At 44.6% G+C, this 21,641-nt stretch overlaps 1 protein-coding gene across 1 annotated transcript in view; it reads left to right on the top strand.

Moving 5' to 3' along the window:
• The window catches only part of MYH13 (myosin heavy chain 13), a 72,459-nt gene that overhangs the window by 12,334 nt on the left and 38,484 nt on the right, over nt 1-21,641 (top strand). The window contains exons 6-18 of the mRNA XM_030800529.1: nt 471-498; nt 588-699; nt 2,836-2,928; nt 5,460-5,523; nt 5,615-5,713; nt 5,826-5,929; nt 9,813-9,951; nt 13,643-13,761; nt 14,824-14,973; nt 15,068-15,238; nt 16,340-16,649; nt 20,066-20,139; nt 20,230-20,317. Of these exons, the coding sequence (XP_030656389.1) occupies nt 471-498; nt 588-699; nt 2,836-2,928; nt 5,460-5,523; nt 5,615-5,713; nt 5,826-5,929; nt 9,813-9,951; nt 13,643-13,761; nt 14,824-14,973; nt 15,068-15,238; nt 16,340-16,649; nt 20,066-20,139; nt 20,230-20,317 (1,551 nt within the window). The remainder of the gene's footprint in view (nt 1-470; nt 499-587; nt 700-2,835; nt 2,929-5,459; nt 5,524-5,614; nt 5,714-5,825; nt 5,930-9,812; nt 9,952-13,642; nt 13,762-14,823; nt 14,974-15,067; nt 15,239-16,339; nt 16,650-20,065; nt 20,140-20,229; nt 20,318-21,641) is intronic.

Consider the following 21,641-nt stretch of genomic DNA (forward strand, 5'->3'; position numbering starts at 1 on the left):
GTTCAATCCATGCTCTATTGTAAATGAAAAACCAGTATCACTTTTCACAAGCAGAAGGTAAAGGTAAAAGAAAAATGCAATAAAACCAACCAGCATCTATAAATGCTAATAAAAAGCTGTGGCCCCACAAGCTCTGAACCTGACACTTGCTTTCTTTATGGAAAAGGGCGATGGGAAAGGACTAGCAGAGAGTTAAACTTCTGTAAACATGAGTAACTTCCACACTGTGGGCTTCACCACAGTGAGTAGAGAATCATTCACCTCCCAGGCTGGTCATGTTGCACATGCCACATTTGAGAAATCTGCCTAAACTGTCCCAAAGAAGATTAGACGTGCCCAAATCATACCACTGGTTAATGGCAAAGACATTAACTAGAGCCTATGTTCTCCAACCAACCCCCAATATTACTTTATTGTAACATTCTGTTTGTTGTTTATTTGTTTTGTTTTGCTTCCCTCTGCATTTCTAGATCGAGACAACCAGTCTATCCTCATCACGTGAGTAACACCTCTTTGTACCATCATGACTTGGAAACCAGTGCCCTCCCTTCTACTCTCCTTTATCTCGTTTACTTTTAAATTGGCAGCGGAGAATCCGGAGCTGGGAAGACTGTGAACACCAAGCGTGTCATCCAGTATTTTGCAACAATTGCAGTTACTGGGGACAAGAAGAAGGAGACACAGCCAGGCAAAATGCAGGTGAGCAGCCACCTGCATCCGGAGGCTTATTGGAATAAGTATACTTTAAAGCCTGGATGAGCACCAAGTGTATGCAGGGTATGCACTCAGTAGAAATGGCAAATAGGAAAAACTCTTTCTTTCCTCTCTATATCCTCACACAGAACGCATCTGCCATCAAATGTATGGGGTTTTTCCATGCCAAACAATTCTCCAATTCTCTGCAGACACCAACTGGGTGTCCTACAATTCAATTCAATTCTGATACTAACTACCTAGAGAAAGCATCAAATCACACAAGTTAAGGGCTCAGTCCTGCAAAACTGACCCCACTTTAGATACCAGGGACCAGTCCGGGCCTCCTGAACTTCTAAGCAAGCAGCTACTAATTGGGAGGATCTCATGACCCCCGTCTCAGGTTTGATAATTACCTAGAATGCTTCATAGAACTCAGAGAAACACTTTGCTTACATTTGCCAGTTTGTTATAAAGGATGTTACAAAGGATGCAGAAGAAAAGCCAAGTGGAAAAGATGTCTAGGGCAAGGTATGGGGGAGGGGCAGGGTCTCTGCAGGTGACATCCTCCCAGTACCTCCAGGTGTTCATCAGCCTGGAACCTCTCTGAAGCCTTCTGTGTAGGGTTTTTATAGAGGTTCCATTACATGAGCATGATTAATTAAATCACTGGCCATTGATGATTGACTCAACCTCCAGCCCTTCTTTCCTTCCCGGGGTCAGGAATAGGGCTGAAAGTTCCAACTCTCTAATCACGTGGTTGGTTCCCTGGCAACCAGCCCCCATCCTGAGCTGTCCAGGACCCCGAAGCCACCAATCATCTCATTAGCACACAAAAAGACATTTATCACTTCAGATATTCCAAGGGTTTTAGGAGCTGTGTACCAGGAAACTGGAAAAAAGACCCAAATATACCATTCCTATTATATCACAGTATCACATGGAGGAAAGCAGGAAGTGGTTCCACTAGAATGGACTTGAGTTCTAGCACCAGCTCCATCAACTACAGCTGAGGGACCTTGACCAACTCCACATCCTCCTCTGGAGAAGGAATGTTTACACCAGTGGTTTTCAAACTGGAGTACACATCAGAATCAACAGGAGAGATTCTTAACAAAGGGTGGCAGAGCCCTGGCCCAGAATTCCTGATTATGTAGATCTAGGGTGGGACCTCATAGTTTGCATTTTTTTTTCCTTTTTATTTTGTAGAGACAGGGTCTCACTCTGTCACCCAGGCTGGAGTACAGTGGCGCACCATCACAGCTCACTGTAACTTCAAACCCTTGGGCTCAAGCGATCATCCTGCTTAGGCCTTCCGAGTAGCTAGGACTACAGGAACCACCATGCCTGGCTAGTTTTTTTTAATTTTTTGTAGAGATGGAGTCTCACTGTCTTTCCTAGGCTGGTATCAGACCGTTGGCCTCAAGTAATCCTCCTGCCTCAGCCTTCTAAAGTGCTAATTACGAGTGTGAACTACCATACCTGGCATTTCTCATATATTCCCAGGCAGTGTTCACGCTGCTGGTCCAGGGACCACACTTTGAGAACCACTAGGTTTGACAGTAGTTTCTAAATCGCTCTGGGCCCAGAAGGATAAAGTAGTCATGGAGGTGAAGGTGAAAACTCTGCTTTCTATAGTGGATTTCTGAATAATCATTCTCATAACATATGTTTTTGCTACATAAAAAACCTTTTTGAGAACCACTGTTTTATTGTATCATCCCCTGGGTCGCTTGCTTTGCTCACATTCTATTTCTCCTTTTGAACACAAATATCTATATTAGGTGGGTCATATTACATGCAATAACAGAGACGCATGTTATAAAAATCCATGATTTATAATGAAATGTTATCAGAAAGGCAGTCTGGATGTTCTGATGGAGGGAGTAATATTCCTGCCTAGAACCTGGCATGACCAGAAGTCACTTCGATGCTATGCTAATAAGAGCCTGTCTGGGATGGGACCTTGAAGACCCCTCAGGTCTGGTTGGGGTGGGGGTGTGGGTACTGCACTGACCACCAGGTGGAGCTGGTCGACATCTCTACCTGAACCTGCCCAGAGCACCCACCGTTTTAGTCACCAAGGGGCTACTTTAGAAAACCATCCAAAGTCCTCTTTTTCCTCTTCTTGTTTATTATTAGGGAACCCTGGAGGATCAGATCATCCAGGCCAACCCGCTGCTGGAGGCCTTTGGAAATGCCAAGACTGTGAGGAATGACAACTCCTCAAGATTTGTAAGACCCAGCCCACTTTTCAAGTATCCTCCCAAAACCATACCCTCTCCTAAAATGCTAGATATGAAAAACTGCCCCATAAACTGGAATATACGGGGGCCTTTTTCCACCCCCAAGTGATTGAGATCAATCTACCCACCTGGAATATTTTGATACACTTTGAGGAAGGTGTTGGCTTGGTCCTGGCAGAGGGAGGATTTGCCGCCCTACCCTAACTAGGCAATGTCACCTCACAGCATCCTGAAGTCACTCACATGATTCAAATCCCACAATTAGAGATCAACTTTATGTTAAAATGGGTCTCTCTGTGTGGAAACATTTTAAAATGTTAACGTCCATTAAGCCATATCTATTGACCTAGCCACGGAAACCTTAGTGTGAATTAAGTTTGCAGATTCGACCTCTTCCAGTTCAGTAGGGACGGGGAGCAGGGAAAACCTAGTGAAGGCAGAAGAGCCCAAAAATTTGAAATAGGCTGGGTGCGGTGGCTCACGCCTGTAATCCCAGCACTTTGGGAGGCTGAGGTAGGCGGATCACTTGAGGCCAGGAGTTTGAGACGAGCCTGGCCAGCATGACGAAACCCCATCTCTACTAAAAATACAAAAAATTAGCTGGGCATGGTGGCACATGCCTGTAATCCCAGCTACTTGGGAGGCTGAGGGAGGAGAATCGCTTGAACCCGGGAGGCAGAGGTTGCAGGGAGCTGAAATTGCAACACTGCACTCCAGCCTGGGCAACAGAGGGCGACTCTGTCTCAAAAAAAAAAAAAAGAAAAAAAAATTGGAATAGATTCATACTGAAGATATTGAAGGATATATGCCATCCTTCAACTTTTTACTTAGGTTCGTCTTAATCAAAAAGACATTTACTTCCCATTGGAAATAAACACACATCCAGCCCTCTATTTCATTTCACTGACCAGTGGAGCAAGTACTCAGCGGCGAGGCCATCATTTGTGCCTATGGTTGCAAAAGTACATTAAAACTTCACACATCTTAATAGCTGGATAGTCTCAAACTTGTATTTTGTCGCCTGAAAGATAAAACAGTTATCCATGAGGAAGTAGATAATCCATCAAGGACCATGGCTCTGAGCCTTGACTTTTGTTTCCTTGGATATGTTCTTTGTACCCTGTGCACTGCCAGTTTGCACCTGTGTCCTCCCCAGTGCCCAAATAAACTCCTCTTCCTTGTGGAAGATCTGGGCACATGTTACACGGCAGATGTATGTTACCCATGCCTGGACCAAGTTAGTTATTGCACTGGCCTGACACCAGCTTAAAGTGAAAGACAATATCTTCAGGCACTCCCTCTTCTCATTCCCATTTACTTAGTTCATGGGCCTCTACTCTTAGCCCTGACCCAGAAGTCACAATCATTCTAATTATTTTGTCCTCTTTCCACCCTCCAAATATTTGCAGGCTAGGGATGACTTCCATTAAGCAGCTAAATATACTGAAGACACAGCACTTACAGTGCATGCAGGCCTTTACTGATCCTTCACTAACTTTTCCTAGGGTTCATTCAGAAAATATTGAGGCTATTACTAAGTACCATCCACATTTCAGACACTGTGGGTGAAAAACCAAGAAAACATTTTTTGTCCTCAAATTTGCTCACAGTGTCGTTGAGGACCAATTAAGCAGATAATGTATGAAGCAGGTGCATACACACAAACATGCATATGAAATGTTACCTCCCACTCCCCAGAAAGTGGGCCACCTAGACCCTGTGTTGTTCTTTTGGCAGCCAGGGAGCCAGGCCTGAGCCTGAGCCCGGGCCCGTGAGCCAGATTTGTCTGTAGTCGGCCATATGTGAAACTCAGGCAAGAAATCTCAGAAGTAGCATCTATTAAAATACAGGCAAAAAAAAAAGTCAGAACAATCCAACCAGTTACAATTCAAAGGTGTTATGAAGATTTAAGAATCCAGGTATAAGAGAACAGGATAAAAACCAGGCAGGCAGTCAAGAATGGAGTAGTCCCAAGAAGAGAGCTGGAGAAGGAGCCTGTGGGCATCCCCTGAGTTGTAGGAACAGGGCTAGGTGCTTGGGTAGAGCTACCTGAGTCCTTCCTGACCCAGCTTGGGAGCACTGGGCACCAGGTGGAGAGGTGCCCATGTTCTGGCATCCCTTCCTTCTGAGCCAAGGAGAGGTCACAGTGGCCAGTATCAATGACAGTGAAGAATTGTTGGCAACAGATGTAAGCATGCCATTTATTTGTTTGTTTATGGACAGAATTATTGAGTTTATGAACTGAGAGACATGTTAGTGAGCTAATCGGAAAACTGAAATCCAGGGATACTAAGTGATTAGACTCAAGATCTCAGAGATCAAGGGCTCAGAGAATCAGCACAGATTGGCCCCTCCCTACTCAGCTCCTCCTCACAGCATTCCAAAATGGGAATCCCGAAGGTTCACCAAAGCCAGCCTTCAGTTCTGTTCTCTAGCACTGTGGCAGCACCTATCCAAGGCCAGCCACAAAAACCACATAAATCAAATAACTATAACATTTGTCCACCTGTTATTGGACAGGGGAAGTTCATTCGGATTCATTTTGGAGCCACAGGAAAGCTAGCATCGGCAGACATCGAAACTTGTGAGTCCAAACACTCTGTAAATCCACTGGTGTTTTGGCCACAAAAGCATCTCCTGGGAACCTGAAATCACGTTATTTTTTGTTACCTTAGATCTATTAGAAAAATCCAGAGTGACATTTCAATTATCCAGTGAGAGAAGCTATCATATTTTCTACCAAATTATGTCAAACAAGAAGCCAGAACTAATCGGTAAGCTCTTGGAATACCTTTCTTATCTTCCAAATCGGTGACATTGGGAAAAAAGAAAAAAACCCAGAGTAAGTTATGCATAAGCCATTAAAGGGATATCTGTGTTTCACAGACCTGCTTCTGATCTCCACCAACCCCTTCGACTTCCCCTTCGTGAGCCAAGGAGAGGTCACGGTGGCCAGTATCGATGACAGTGAAGAACTGCTGGCGACAGATGTAAGCATGCCATTTATTTGTCTGTTTATGCACAGAATTATTGAGTTTATGAACTGAGAGACATGTTAGTGAGCTAATGGGAAAGCTGAAATCCAGGGATACTAAGTGATTAGACTCAAGATCTCAGAGATCAAGAGCTCAGAGAATCAGCACGGATTGGCCCCTCCCTACTCAGCACCTCCTCACAGCATTCCAAAATGGGAATCCAGAAGGTTCACCAAAGCCGGCCTTCAGTTCTGTTCTCTAGCATTTTAACTGGAATGCATTTTTGCATTTATAAGATCTTTAACCTAACATTTGTTGAAAGTTTTCATGTTGCAAAACCATCTACATGGTTCGTCAAGAAAATTTAGAAAATATAAAAAAGTATAAAGCAGAAAACCAACCCCACTCTGTAATAGCCTCTCCATTTTTCTTTCTGCCTTTCACTTTAGGCTCACCTTAGACACCCAGCTCCTCAGTACACCTGTCAGGCCTGTGGTGTTTATTTTGGGGAAGTACCTGTAGGATTAATAATCATAATAACAATAATAACCAAATATATTGAGCACTTACATGTGCCAGGCACTGAGATAAGTGGCTTTACCTGCATTATCTCATTATGGTCTCAAAATTATGTCATTATTGTCTCCATTTTACAAATGTGGAAGCTGATTCTTAAAATACATATAATTTTCTGGAAGACATAATTCGTCAATGACAGAGTCTTTCCCTCCCTTCCTTCCTTCCTTCTTTCCTTCCTCTCTCTCTCTTTCTTTCTTTCTTCTCTTCTCTTCTTTCTTTTTTCAGACAGAGTCTCGCTCTGTCGCCCAGGCTGGAGTGCAATGGCATGATCTCAGCTCACTGCAACCTCCGCCTCCTGGGTTCAAGAGATTCTCTTGCCTCAGCCTCCCAAGTAGCCGGAACTACAAGGCATGCACCACCATGCCGGCTAATTTTGTGTGTGTGTATTTTTAGTAGAATTGGGGTTTCACTATGTTGGCCAGGATGGTCTCAAACTCCTGACCTCTGGTGATCCACCCAGCTCAGCCTCCCAAAGCGCTGGGATTACAAGCATGAGCCACTGCACCAGGCCCAATGACAGAGTATTTAAACAGAGGTCTGCCTAACTACAGAACTTACATTTTTAGTTAAAGTATACAGTCTGTGAGCAATTCATCTCCACCCTTGTTGGCTCCACCCATACAAAAGCTGCAAGAGCTTGCGAAAAGGGGTCCTGTCCATCATCCTAGAGACACTGCCCCATGACCAGCTTCTTAGCCTTCATTTGGTAACATTTCCAGCTGATACTAATTGTTTTAACACTAATAGAAAAATTTTCATGATCAAATAAACTTGTTATCTTAGGTCTAATAGCATTAAAAGAAAAATTTTAGACAAATTAAATTTAGCAGAGTTTATTTGAGCAAAGGACGATTCATGAGTTGGACCACACTCAGCACCAGGAGAGGCTCAGAGAGCTCCACCCAGCAACCTGGCAGGCAGTATTTATAGACAGAAAAAGGAAGTGACATACAGAAACAGCTGTCTTTGCCTTATCTGCAGGTGGTGTGATGAAGCATTTGTGTTATATGGACAATGTCCCATCAGTTTGGCAGCCTGTGATTGGCTGAAGCTCAGCTGCTGTGATTGGCTGAAGCTCAGCTGCTGTGATTGGCTGAGTCTCAGCTATTTGTTACAAGAATATACTCTTAGGTTGCAGTTTGTTTACGTACTAATTTAGGTTATAGTTTGCTATGTATGGAGGCAGTTTTAGAGCAAATTTAATTTAAGTTGTTATATATTTTTAATAAGGTTTCCCCAGTCTTCACTAACTTGTAAGCACAGAAAGGGCCAAGCTAATGACTGCTACAAGGCCCGCATCCCCTGAGAAAGGCCCACCTAAGGAATCTTAAAAGTCACCATGCCTAAGTCATGTCCTCACCGAGATGCCTGCTGCCAGATGCGGCTGTTGCTCCTTCCTCTCACGGAGCTTTTTTTTGCATTTTTCTTTTTTTCGAGATGGAGTCTCGCTCTGTCCCCAGGCTGGAGTGCAGTGGCGCGATCTCGGCTCACTGCAACTTCTGCCTCCCAGGTGCAAGCAATTCTCTGCTTCAGCCTCCCAAGTAGCTGGGATTACAGGCACCTGTCACCACGCTCAGCTAATTTTTGTATTTTTAGTAGAGACGGGTTTTCACCATGTTGGCCAGGCTGATCTTGCACTCCTGACCTTGTGATCCACCCGCCTCGGCCTCCCAAAGTTCTGGAATTACAGATGTGAGCTACCGTGCCTGGCCTCACGGAGCTTTTATAGCCTGCCTGGTATAGTCTCCCTTTTTATGAACTCCAAGTCAACTGATTGGTAACCTCATAATGGGAGTGACATCCCATCATATACCCAGGTTCCACCTGCATCCCTTTGGAGACGACATTCTCCAAAAGGGTCCTCAGGCAGTGACACTTTCACCTGCTCCTTTCAGTGTTTTCGAAAGAGTTCTTTTTTAACCTACAATGACCCCTCCCTAGGACAGAGATATGCATCCCTGAAATGGGATATGGATTCAAGGGATGGCCATGATGGCCTCAGAATCTCTCCTCCCCATATATCCCAGCTCCTTGCATAGGCTCATTCTGCACTAAAGGGGGTGCCACTCCAAGAATGCCTGACTCTCCAATATCATCCTGCTAGTGTTGGCCTACTGGGTCTATCCTACCTGCTCACCAAACACGTCCAAACATGTTTCAATCCTACCAATGGACACTCTACAGGCTCAGGCTGCAAACCCTACTGCATAATCAATATGTGTATCCCAGAGAAGGATTTCTTTTTTTTGAAACCGTTGTGGTGGAAGACAGGCAACGTGGTTATAAAACCAAACCAGCTAATGACTCTAGGTTTTGAAGGAACCGAGACCTAACTCCAGTCCCAGTCTTATCACACCCTCCCTGTATGACAGGCTACTTACCAACTAGACCCTCAATGGTTCATCCAGAAATTTGGAAAAACCTGCACAGCTAAAGGGGCTTCATGGGGATTTAATAACATGCAGATGATGCCTACCCAATGTGTAGTACATAGAGCTCTGCAAAAGCTTGCCCCTTTCTAATTTGGGAAATGATGATACCATCTTTGATGATCTTCCCTTCCAGATCTAGTATTCCATAATGCATATTGTCTTGAGTCTGAACAATGCTGGAATTCCTAGATTACAATGCCAAACTCTTAAACCATTATACATTATTTCCCAGTCATTCTCCATGACATTCCCAGCTCTCAGTATCATAAAATGGTTCCCAATAGCCTCATCCAGAAAACTGCCCCCCCAAATCTATGTACAGTGGGAAAAGATCATAATCAGTTCTTTTTTTTTTTTTTTTGAGATGGAGTCTCACTCTGTCTCCCAGGCTGGAGTGCAATAGTGCAATCTTGGCTCACTCCAACCTCTGCCTCCCAGGTTCAAGTGATCCTCCTGCCTCAGCCTCCTGAGTAGCTGGGACTACAGGCGCTGGCCACCATGTCTGGCTAATTTTTTGTGTTTTTAGTAGAGATGGAGTTTCACCATGTTGGGCAGGATGGTCTCAAACTCCTGACCTTGTAATCTGCCTTCCTTGGCCTCTCAAAGTGCTGGGATTACAGGCGTGAGCCACTGCGCCCGACTGTAATCAGTTCTTACTTTGATGGAAGGAAACAGACAATTCACATCTTTTTCCCACAGTCTCCACCCCCACACACAAACACGTGAAACAAGTGGTTTCTAATTTACCACACCCCACCTGTCATCCACTTATTTGGGCAAATGCTGTCTCATATGCTATATAAAAAAGAGGTAAGGTCTTTGCCAAGAAAAGGCTGCATATGGATCCCTGATTCCTTCTATGACAATTGTCCTTTTTTTCTTTCCAGAATGCCATTGACATCCTGGGCTTCAGCTCAGAGGAGAAAGTTGGGATCTACAAACTGACGGGAGCCGTGATGCATTACGGGAACATGAAGTTCAAGCAGAAGCAGCGTGAGGAGCAGGCAGAACCCGACGGCACCGAAGGTAACCGCATCCGGGACAGGGAGGCAATTGGGTCCAGCTGTGTTCGTGTATGGGTGAGGCCACGTGAGATAAACTGCATTCATCTCTAGAGCTATTCTTCCAAAACTGCGTAAATCAAATCTAGATTTCCTGAAGCTCATTGCAGCATGCACTAGGAAGTCCGCTCACTCAGTCAAGGACTCTTAGAGTGGTGAATCCTTGAACAAAAAGCATCATTCTTGTAAATGAATAATCACCACCCACTCCACTATCTTTCACCATCTAAATGTGCCTTTTTTTTTAAGGTGGACTTTTTTGAGGTAATATTATTAGGTGAACTTTTTCTCTCCACCGGGATGCATTCTTAATCACTCAGGCCTAAAATGAGGCCTTTGGTAAAGTGGGAGCCAAGTTTTCTTCCTCCCATCACCTCCACCCCAGCATCTGTTGAACTTGACCCTGAACCAAGAATGGTGAATGGTTCTTCCTCCCCATAACTCTCACCTGGTTGATCCTACCGCCATCCTCTCATCCCTAAGAGGCCTGGAGCTAGAGCAGAGGGCAGCAGGAAGGGCTGAGCAGTGACTGACTCCCCCACATACGTCCTGCTCACTAGACTTCTTAGCGCTCGTGATGCATCTTACAAGTTCATTGAATTAAAGCCTGGCAACATGGATTGTTCTTGATAATTCTGCCTTTTGATTATAGCCCCACGGTGTGTGAAACAGTGCGCTTTAAATTCTCAAGTAATAAAAAGGAAGTGCAGCCATAAATTAAAGGGTGGAAAAATCTACGTAACCTTATCAGTGTCCCATAAATGCTTAGCAGCCTCCTATCCTAGGCCTGCCTAGGATAATTCTCCCTTTTTATTAACTCAAAGTCAACTGATTGGTCACCGCATCATGGGAGTTGTACAGGTTCCACTGCACTCAAGTAAAGCAGATTATACAAGGCATGTACACCAGGAGGCACACCTTGGGTGCCATCCTAGAATCCTGCCCATCACAATGGAGGGGACTCGAAGTCTTTACACAGGAAACACTTCTGACTGGGGCAATCAGGGGAGGCTTCCTGATAGAAGGGGCACTGACTTGGACTTTGAGGGATGAGTAGGATTCTGAAAAACTGGGGGAGAGATCAGTTCAAGCAGAAGAAATGTCATGAGGCCGGGCACAGCAGCTCACGCCTGTAATCCCAGCACTTTGGGAGGCCGAGGTGGGTGGATCATCTGAGGTTAGAGGTCGACACCAGCCTGGCCAACATGGTAAAACCCTGTCTCTACTAAAAATACAAATTAGCTGGGCATAACGGTGCCTGCCTGTAGTCCCAGCTACTTGGGAGACTGAGGCAGGAGAATCACTTGATCCCGGGAGGCGGAGGTTGCAGTGAGCCAAGATCGTGCCACTGCACTTCAGCCTGGGTGAAAATAGTGAAACTCCATGAAAGAAAGAGAGAGAGAAAGAGAGAGGAGAGGAGAGAGAGGGAGAAGGAAAGGGAAGGGAAGGGAGAAGGAAGGGAGAAGGAAGGGAGAAGGAAGGGAGAAGGAAGGGAGAAGGAAGGGAGAAGGAAAGGAGAAGGAAGGGAGAAGGAAGGAAGGGTAATGTGCAAAGGGGCAGAGGATGGACTGTGATGGGGATGGAGGCACAGTGAGTGGTCCACTTTGGCTACAGAACAGGACATATGCAGTGGATTTGTAAGAAATGAGAATTTTAAAGTAACAATTTTTGCATCAGTTTGGGAAGGTCTTGAGTGTCAGGATTAATGACTTAGAATATATGGCAGGCCCCGGAAGCTGCTGTCCAAGTAGCAGGGGAAGTACATGCAGACAACCTGAAATTAATCTGTCAGCAGCCAGGCTCACCAAGAGTGGGAAAACTTGAAAAAAAAAAAAAAAGTAACAGGCTCCTCAGCAACAGTGGACTACATTGATAAATGTATTGATATACCTCAGTAGGGTCCCAGGCCCTCTTCCAGCCCTAGCAGCTGTGTGTGTGCAGTGCTTAGGAGCAGAAAGTGGAGGGCTATAATCAAAGCCTGAGCTCCAATGATATCAATAACGATATCAACCCAAGTTAATATTTGCTGGGCCCTCACTAGTCACCAGGAATGCTTCATGACAACCCTATAACATGAGTACTGTCACTGTCTCCCATTTTACAGATGACAAAACTGAGGCACAAAGAAGCAAAACCAAAATCTAAACCCAGGCAGTCTGACTCTAGAGCCCAGGCTCTTCGCCGCTATAACTGCTGGAAGCAATGGAGAGGCCAGGCATTTTGAGAGTGAAATAAGCAGGACTTGGTGCCTGTCTGAACAAAGGAATGTCAGGGGCAAAAGAGAAGGACGTATCACCCCCTTCAAGTTTAAATGACTAGAAGAAGAATAATGGTATCATCCACCTGAATGGGCAAAGCGAGAAAAGGAGATAATTAGAGGAGAGAGTAAAGCATGCATCTGGCCTCCGATTAAGTACTTAACATAGACTGCCCTAGATTTTTATTAACTCGTCTCCCCACCCAGCAATGAGGCAAGGGTCCCAACCAAGAAGTTGTCCCTGGGGGCTGGGCACGGTGGCTCACACCTGTAAACCCAGCACTTTGGGAGGTGGGCCAACATGGTGAAACCCCATCTCTACTAAAATACAAAAAATTAGCCAGGCGTGGTGGTGGGCACCTGTAGTCCCAGCTGCTCGGGAGGTGAGGCAGGAGAATGGCGTGAACCCGGGAGGGAGAGCTTGCAGTGAGCTGAGATCGCGCCACTGCACTCCAGCCTGGGCAACAGAGTGAGACTCCGTCTCAAAAAAAAAAAAAAAAGTAGCCCCTGGGGAGCAGCATTTCTCTGCCTTTTTGATGAGCTCAATACAGGCCACCAGGTCCTTCTCAAAGTCAATGAACGTCTACTGAAATATATGAAAACATATAACCCATGAACTGTAGGAAACAACTGCTTTTGACCATTTCCAAACATTTGAAGGCAGGGTCAAGTTTTGTACTTCTCCTTCAACTATGAGCATGGTACTTTGCTTAAATTAGGAAGGTGCCTCCTGTATATTGTCAACTATCCAAGTGGTGGCTCCTTTACTCGTATAACATTTTAATGTATTGTCAGACTCCAACATAACTATGTAATTAATTTTTTTTTTTTTGAGTCAGAGTCTTGCTCTTGTCACCCAGGCTGGAGTTCAATGGCGCGATCTTGGCTCACTGCAAACTCCACCTCCTAGATTCAAGTGATTTTCCTTCCTCAGCCTCCCGAGTAGCTGGGATTACAGGCACTCGCCACAATGCCTGGCTAATTTTTGTATTTTTAGTAGAGACGGGGCCATGTTGGCCAGGCTGGTCTCGAACTCCTGACCTCAGGTGATCCACCTGCCTCAGCCTCCCAAAGTGCTGGGATTACAGGCATGAGCCACCGTGCTTGGCCTGTAATTAACATTTTTTTATGAAATCAAAATATCAGTAGGTCAAAACTGGCCAAGAAGTATCTTATTGTTAAAAGTGCATCTAGGAGGCAAACTGGAAGTTCCTGAGAACCATGGGCCCCTGGATATGGGATTGAAGCTTCAGTGAACAAGTCCAGACATGGTACAGATACGACAACATGAAAACATTTAAGAAAATTACAGAAAACACTTCTGGGAGAAGCCAGGAGCTGACTGGACACTTTAGCAGCTACTGTTTTTCCATGATGCCATTTTTTTCTCTTACTCCAGTGGCTGACAAAGCCGGATACCTGATGGGACTGAATTCTGCAGAAATGCTGAAGGGCCTGTGCTGTCCAAGGGTGAAGGTTGGGAATGAATATGTCACTAAAGGGCAAAATGTCCAGCAGGTAATGGAGATGCTCTGAATGCAGTTGGTTGAGATCTTTTGCTATTTGAGCCATTATCTTAAAGTTCTTTCAGTTGCAGGTATCAGAAATGCACATGAAACCAGATTTCACATTAAGAGGAAATTCATTTTTAGGCTTCAGAGGCAACTGAAGGAATGCAAATCATTGAGTGCCCATTGGACGCCGTGAGGACCTGGAATTAGAAAGTGAAGAGCCCTCTGGAGCCAGGCAGCCTCCCTCCAGCTCCTCTGGGGTTCATGGGCTGTTGACTCTCTTCTCTGTTGTGTCCTTGCTAGGCAGATAAGTTTCCTGGACCTCTCTTGCCCGTGGCCACCCCATGGCTCTCAAGTTTATATCTCTGTGCTTCCAGCCTCACCCTGAGACTGAGACCAGTGTCTTTTGATCCCTATTCCAAATTCTTAGGAGAGATACTCAATTAATCCAATCTGGATCAAGTGTTCACCTCTGGTCTAATTAAGTGTGGCCAGGGGCTGGAGTCATGTGCTATAACCATGTTGTTAGAAAAATATCTTTGTTAATAGGATAGTTCTCAAAGAAAGGTGAACAGCAGGAGCTGGGCAAACACCTCATAAAACATTTAATAATACGTTGAATGATCTGAAATTGCCAATATTCAACTGCTTTTGATTTTCCTTTTGTTTTTTTTGTTTTGTTTTGTTTTTTTTGAGACAGAGTCTTGCTATGCCATCAGGCTGGAGTGCAGTGGCACGACATTGGCTCACTGCAACCTCCGCCTCCCAAGTTCAAGTGATTCTCCTGCCTCAGCCTCCCGAATAGCTGGGACTACAGGCATGCGCCACCACACCTGGCTAATTTTTTGTATTTTTAGTAGAGACGGGGTTTCACCATGTTGGCCAGGATGGTCTCGAACTCCTGACCTCGTAATCCACCCACCTCAGTCTCCCAAAGTGCTGGGATTACAGGTGTGAGCCACCACACCTAGCCAACAGTTTTTGATTTTCAAGTCAATTTCATATGTTTCAGCTTAATGCAGCCATAGAAACACTAACTCAAGGGTTGAGTGGGTGATCCTTTTTCAAGGTGACCAACTCGGTGGGTGCTCTGGCCAAAGCCGTCTACGAGAAGATGTTCCTGTGGATGGTCACCCGCATCAACCAGCAGCTGGACACCAAGCAGCCCAGGCAGTACTTCATTGGGGTCTTGGACATTGCTGGCTTTGAGATCTTTGATGTGAGTTGTGACCTTCTACTTTCTTGCCTGCTTTGCTGAATCTCCAATGTATTTTCCAAGCTCACTCAAATTATTTGGTATTTGAATCACCCAGTTCAACAGCCTGGAGCAGCTGTGCATCAACTTCACCAACGAGAAACTGCAACAGTTTTTCAACCATCACATGTTCGTGCTGGAGCAGGAGGAGTACAAGAAGGAAGGCATCGAGTGGGAGTTCATTGACTTCGGGATGGACCTGGCTGCCTGCATCGAGCTTATTGAGAAGGTAGAGAGATGCTGCTCCCTGGGACAGCTCCTCCTTGTTGGGGACCCTCCCCTTCTTGCTCTGATTCTTTTCTGCTCACAGATTGGTGCCCCTAGCCCCCAGGCTACAAGCCTTCAGATAGATAACTGAATGCCTTTTTGCAAAGAGAATGAATGTCCTAAATCTGTTCTGACACTTAAAGAGGTTTATGGGTCATTAAAATCCAAGGGCTCAGTTATCTCCAAGAATGTGATGGAACCCCAGTAAGGACTGTGGCATTTCTTACCTATTTGACTTACCCAAAGACCCAAGGAGGTGGAACCATGTGGCAGTGTGGCTCTTGGAGGGATGTTACTATGAAAACAGGAATGGACATTAACTTTTTTTTTTTTTTTGAGACAAAGTCTTGCTCTGTCACCCAGGCTGGAGTGCAGTGGCGCAGTCTCGGCTCACTGCAACCTACACCTCCCAGGTTCAAGCAATCCTCCTGTCTCCGCCTCCTGAATAGTTGGGACTACAGGTGCCTGCCACCACACCCGGATAATTTTTTTTTTTTTTTTTTTTTTTTTTTTGTAGAGATGGGGTTTCACCATGTTGGCCAGGCTGGTCTCAAACTCCAGACCTTGTGATCCGCCCACCTCAGCCTCCCAGAGTACTGGGATTACAGATGTGAGCCACCAAGCCCGGCTGACATAAACTTTTTAAAAAGGAATTCCCATAACATTTGAGCACTGTTCATGTTGGAATGAGTATATCTTCCTAAGGTGGCTACTGAGAAATTGAGACATTATTGTTCAAAATATTACTCACATTACTTTATGGCTATAGATGAAACTACTTTTTTTGTACACCTATTGAAAAAAGTGTGCTACATTTATACACACATAATTTTATCCTATATTCTTTTGTTCGGCAAATATTAATTAAGCACATACTCTATGCCTAGCACTTTCTGATCATCCCCCAAACAGACCAAGAGTCTTGCTCTCACCGATTGTACATGCCAGCGTTCCTGGTACCAGAGTGAAAGCACCAAAGAAGCTTTTTTGGCTTCTCCAGACCATGGAGCATGGGTATGCACTATTATATATGGAGATGTAGACTCTGTTATCCTCTTTCCAGCCTATGGGCATCTTCTCCATCCTGGAAGAGGAGTGCATGTTCCCCAAGGCAACAGACACCTCCTTCAAGAACAAGCTGTATGACCAGCATCTTGGAAAGTCCAACAACTTCCAGAAGCCCAAGCCTGCCAAAGGCAAGCCTGAGGCTCACTTCTCACTGGTGCACTATGCCGGCACCGTGGACTACAACATCGCCGGCTGGCTGGACAAGAACAAGGACCCCCTGAACGAGACTGTGGTGGGGCTGTACCAGAAGTCTTCGCTGAAGCTTCTCTCCTTCCTTTTTTCCAACTATGCTGGTGCAGACACAGGTAAAATTCTATCATTTCTTTCCCTCTGTGGGATGTTCTATGTAATGACTCCTAACCCGGAGCTGCTTGTGAAGTAATCAGACGTGAGCTTCAGCTGAGTATGTTTCTCTTTCAGCTCCATTTTTCTTCCTCCTGCTCTTATTCTTCCTCTTCTGTAAGAGATTGACCTCTACGGAGGTGAACAGGACCTCTCAGTGGCCAAGATAGTCAACATCACATTGTTTAATAGTTTTCTATTGAGGTATATGAATAAAATTCACCCTTAAAACTATTTAGTGGTTTTAGCTGGGCACAGTGGCTCACGCCTGTAATCCCAGATCTTTGGGACGCCAAGGCGGGGGCCAATCACTTGAGGTTAGTAGTTTGAGACCAGCCTGGCCAACATGGTGAAACCTATGGTGAAATCTCTACTAAAAATACAAAAATTAGCCGAGTGTGGTGGCACACACCTGTAGTGTGTGCAAGATACTCAGATACTCAGGAGGCTGAGGCAAGAGAATTGCTTTAACCTAGGAAGCAGAGGTTACAGTGAACAGAGTTCACATCACTGCCTTCCAGCCTGGGTGACAGAGTGAGACTCTGTCTATTAAAAAAAAAAAATTTAATGGTTTTCAGGATATTCACAATGTTGTGTGACCATCACCACTGTGGAATTTGAGAAGATTTTTCACATCCCTGTAACCCATGGGCAGATTTCTTTTTTTTCTTTTTTTTTTGAGACAGAGTCTTGCTCTGTCTCCAGGCTGGAGTGCAGTGGTGCAATCTCGGCTCACTGCAGGCTCCACCTCCTGGGTTCAAGCGATTCCCCTGCCTCAGCCTCCCAAGTAGCTGAGACTACAGGTGCCCGCCACCACGCCCGGCTAATGTTTTGTATTTTTAATAGAGACAGGGTTTCATCATGTTGGCCAGGATGGTCTTGATCTCCTGACCTTGTGATCCGCCCGCCTTGGCCTCCCAAAGTGCTGGGATTATAGGCATGAGCCACCATGCCTGTCCCCATGAGCAGATTTCTATCCCTAGCCTCTGGCAACCACTCATCAACTTTCTGTCCATTTCTGTACATTTGCCTATCTGGGCATTTCATGTAAATGGAATTATATACTGGATGCTCTTTTGTGTCTGGCTTCTTTCTCTCAGGTTACTGTTCTCAAGGTCTGTCCCTGTTGTAGCATGTATCAGGACTTTGTTCTTTCTTATGGACAAATAATAGTTCATTGTATGAATATATCACATTTTGTCTGCACATTCATCAGCCGATGAACTTTTTGGCTACTGTGTATGATGCTGCTATGAACATTTGTATAGAAGTTTATATGTGAACATATATTGGCAATTCTTTTGGGTATATATAGTACCTAGGAGTAGAGTTGCTGGGTCATATGATAAATGTGTTCAAAATTTTGAGTAACTTCTGAGCTCCTTTCCAGAGTGGTTACACAGGGGCCAGGTGTGGTGGCTCACATCTGTAATCCCAACACTTTGGGATGCTGAGGCAGAAGGATCATTTGAGGCCAGGAGTTCAAGACCAGTGTGGGCAACATAGAGATCCTGTCTCTAAAACAAAACAAAAGAAAACAAAACAAAACAATTAGCCAGAAGTGGTGGTGCACACCTGTAGTCCAGCTACTTGGGAGCCTGAGCTGGGAGGATCACATGAGAATGGGCGGCTGAGATTGCAGTGAGCCATGATTGGGCCACTGCACTCCAGCCTGGATGACAGAGTGAGACCCAATCTCAAATAAATAAATAAGTAACACAAGCCAGTAATACTTTTTAAGATTACCAGTAAATATACTTTTAAATAGTTGCCAACATAGAGTTTTAACATTATATGCCATTTTAAAGGCATACATTTAATAATAAAATATATGAAATATAATTATTCATTAAATAATGAGATCATTTTTAAAAAATGAAAGCCTAATGTCCTCTGGGCAAGGGAATGTAATAAATGGGAAATGGGCACATGCGTAAACCTCAATGATGAAAATCATTTTCTTTGAATCTGATCCCAATATCTCTGTAACTACATTGCATAATCTCACCTAGAGATAACATCAACTCTAACATAAGACCCTGTGTGGATATGGATTTGGGGAAGCAGCTTTCCTGCCTTCCCTTCCCCAATCCAAACACACATTCATGCTAGATCCCGGGGACAAAGTGGGGTGAAGGGAAAGGAAGATGGGGGAGACTGGGACATGACATTTTCCCCCAAGGCTGCATCTTGATTAAGTATCAGAGAAAATTGAGTCATTCAGAAAAAGTAAACTCCAAATTAAGATGGCAAATTGGGTTGTTTCCTTTAGGAAAGAAAAAAATCAACTTATAAAATATTCTTGAAAAAATTCCGTTTTATTGCTTTCAGTTACTTACTCATTTAGAGATAAACAGGGATTAAAGAATAAAAGGAGGTAAATTCATGAAATAAACTACAAACATTGCCAGGCATGATGGCTCATGCCTGTAATCACAGCACTTCGAGAGGCCAAGGTGGGCGGATCACTTGAAGTCAGGAGTTCAAGACCAGCCTGGCCAATATGGTGAAACCTGTCTCTACTAAAAATACAAAAATTAGCCAGGCATGGTGATGCTCGCCTGCAGTCCCAGATACTTGGGAGGCTGAGGCAGGAGAATTGCTTGAACTCGGGAAACGAAGGTTGCAGTGAGCCGAGATTGTGCCATTGCACTCCAGCCTGGGCATTGCAGCAAGACTCCATCTCAAAACAAACAAACAAACAACAACAACAACAAAAGAACAACAACAACAAAAGAACAACAACAAAAAAAAACAAAGAAAGAAACTACAAACATTAAGACGGACATCTCAGTCTTGCAAATTATTCAGTTTGCTTTCAGCTCTGATTTCTAAAGGAAAGGACTCCCCTTTTCTACTGAGAGTTTAAGTTCTACTCCCAGTTAAATGCTACCCACACCCCACTCCCACCCCATTCCCACAATGATAAAGCTGAGGGTTCTCAATCCTGGGTAGTTTGGGGGCATTTTAAAAACAAACAGGCCAGGCACGGTGGCTCATGCCTATAATCCCAGCACTTTGGGAGGCCAAGTCAGGAGTTCCAAGACCAGCCTGGCCAACATGGTGAAACCTCATCTCTACTAAAAATACAAAAATTAGCCAGGCGTGGTAACACACGCCTGTAGTCTCAGCTACTTGGGAGGCTGAGGCAAGAGAATGGCTTGAACCCGGGAGGTGGAGGTTGCAGTGAGTTGAGATGGTGCCATTGCACTCCAGCCTGGACAACAGAGCAAGACTCCATCTAAAACAAACAAACAAAACCTCAGGTCTCTTATGTCAAAAGGAAACCAGAACTCGGGGCGGGGAAGGGGTGGTTCAGGAAGCCCACTGCTGGGTCCTCTGGGATGCATCTGACATGCCCTTCTGTGTCTGTCTCCAGGCGACTCCGGAGGAAGCAAGAAGGGCGGGAAGAAGAAGGGCTCTTCTTTCCAGACCGTGTCAGCCGTGTTCAGGGTTGGTGTTTTGGCAGCTTCCACATTCACTTATTTTTCTGCCCAGTGAAATGGCATTTGCTAAATGTGCTTGTTTTGGTTTATGTCCCAGGAAAATTTAAACAAATTGATGACTAACTTAAGGAGCACCCACCCTCACTTTGTACGATGTCTGATTCCCAATGAGACCAAGACTCCTGGTGAGTACCAGCAGATCTTGCCAAGTATTTGAACAGAACAGGACGCCCTGAGATAAATGCAAAATTCTGTGGGTGTGCGTTTGGAAAGAGTGATGGTCTGTATCACTTCTGAAAGTAGTCTCTGAAATAGGGTTGCCAGATTTAGCAGATAAAAATACCGGATGTACCCAACACAAAGATATGATAAATGTTTGAGGTGACAGATATCCCAATTATGCAGATATGATCTTTGCACATTTCACGCTTGTATCAAAATATGTGTACCCCATAAATATGTTCAACTATTATGTAACCACAAAAATGCTAAAAACCGAATGCCATGTTAAATGTTATTAAATTTCAATTTCAGTTAAACAATGAAAAATATCTTAGTATAAGTGTGACCTATGCAATATTTGGAATATACTTCCTCTAAAAAAGTATTCATTGTTTATCTGAAATTCACATTCAACGGGGCATCTGTATCTTATCTGGCACCCCTACTATGAAATCATATTCAAAATATTGTGTGTATGTATATAGGCACATCAGATCCACAGCTTTCATAAGATAAAGGCTCTGTTGGCCCCCTTTACCCCAAAGTCAAATACCACTATATTTGGCAAAGAATCATCTTAGGTATCCCATAATCAAAATAGCATCAATAACAACTCTTTGAGGCCATACTGCATGTCAATCACTTTGTTATATTACCTCGAATCCTTGCAACAGTTCTCTGCAAGATACGTGTATTGATCTCCAGTTTATAAATGAGAAAACTGAGAATCAGAGACTATATATAAATATAGAAACCTGTGCCATAGAGGACTCCTTTAACTGTCACTTCATCCTGATTTGCAAATATTCTTGGAGTCTAGCTTTTTCAGTGTCATTTGTCACAAAAAGGAAAACAAACTGTCACATGGAGCTGTGGCTATGGGGTAGCTCACTCACCAGCTGAGCTGTTCTATGCCCAACACGGGCCTCCCAGCTCAGGATTAAACATCTTGCCTCTGAACATTACAAGTGAACAGAGGTATAGATTGTCGGGGCGAAAAAATAAAAACCAGTTCACCTATTACCACGTGATCCTAAGCAGAGCATTTGAGCACTTTCTGCCTCAGCTTTCTCGTCCATAAAACAAGGATAGGCCGGGGGCGGTGGCTCACGCCTGTAATCCTAGCACTTTGGGAGGCTGAGGCGGGCAGATCACGAGGTCAGGAGATCGAGACCATCCTGGCTAACACGGTGAAACCCTGTCTCTACTAAAAATACAAAAAAATTAGCTGGGCGTGGTGGTGGGCACTTGTAGTCCCAGCTACTCGGGAGGCTGAGGCAGGAGAAT

This window comes from Nomascus leucogenys, chromosome 19 (assembly GCF_006542625.1).
Source record: "Nomascus leucogenys isolate Asia chromosome 19, Asia_NLE_v1, whole genome shotgun sequence".
NCBI lineage: Eukaryota > Metazoa > Chordata > Mammalia > Primates > Hylobatidae > Nomascus > Nomascus leucogenys.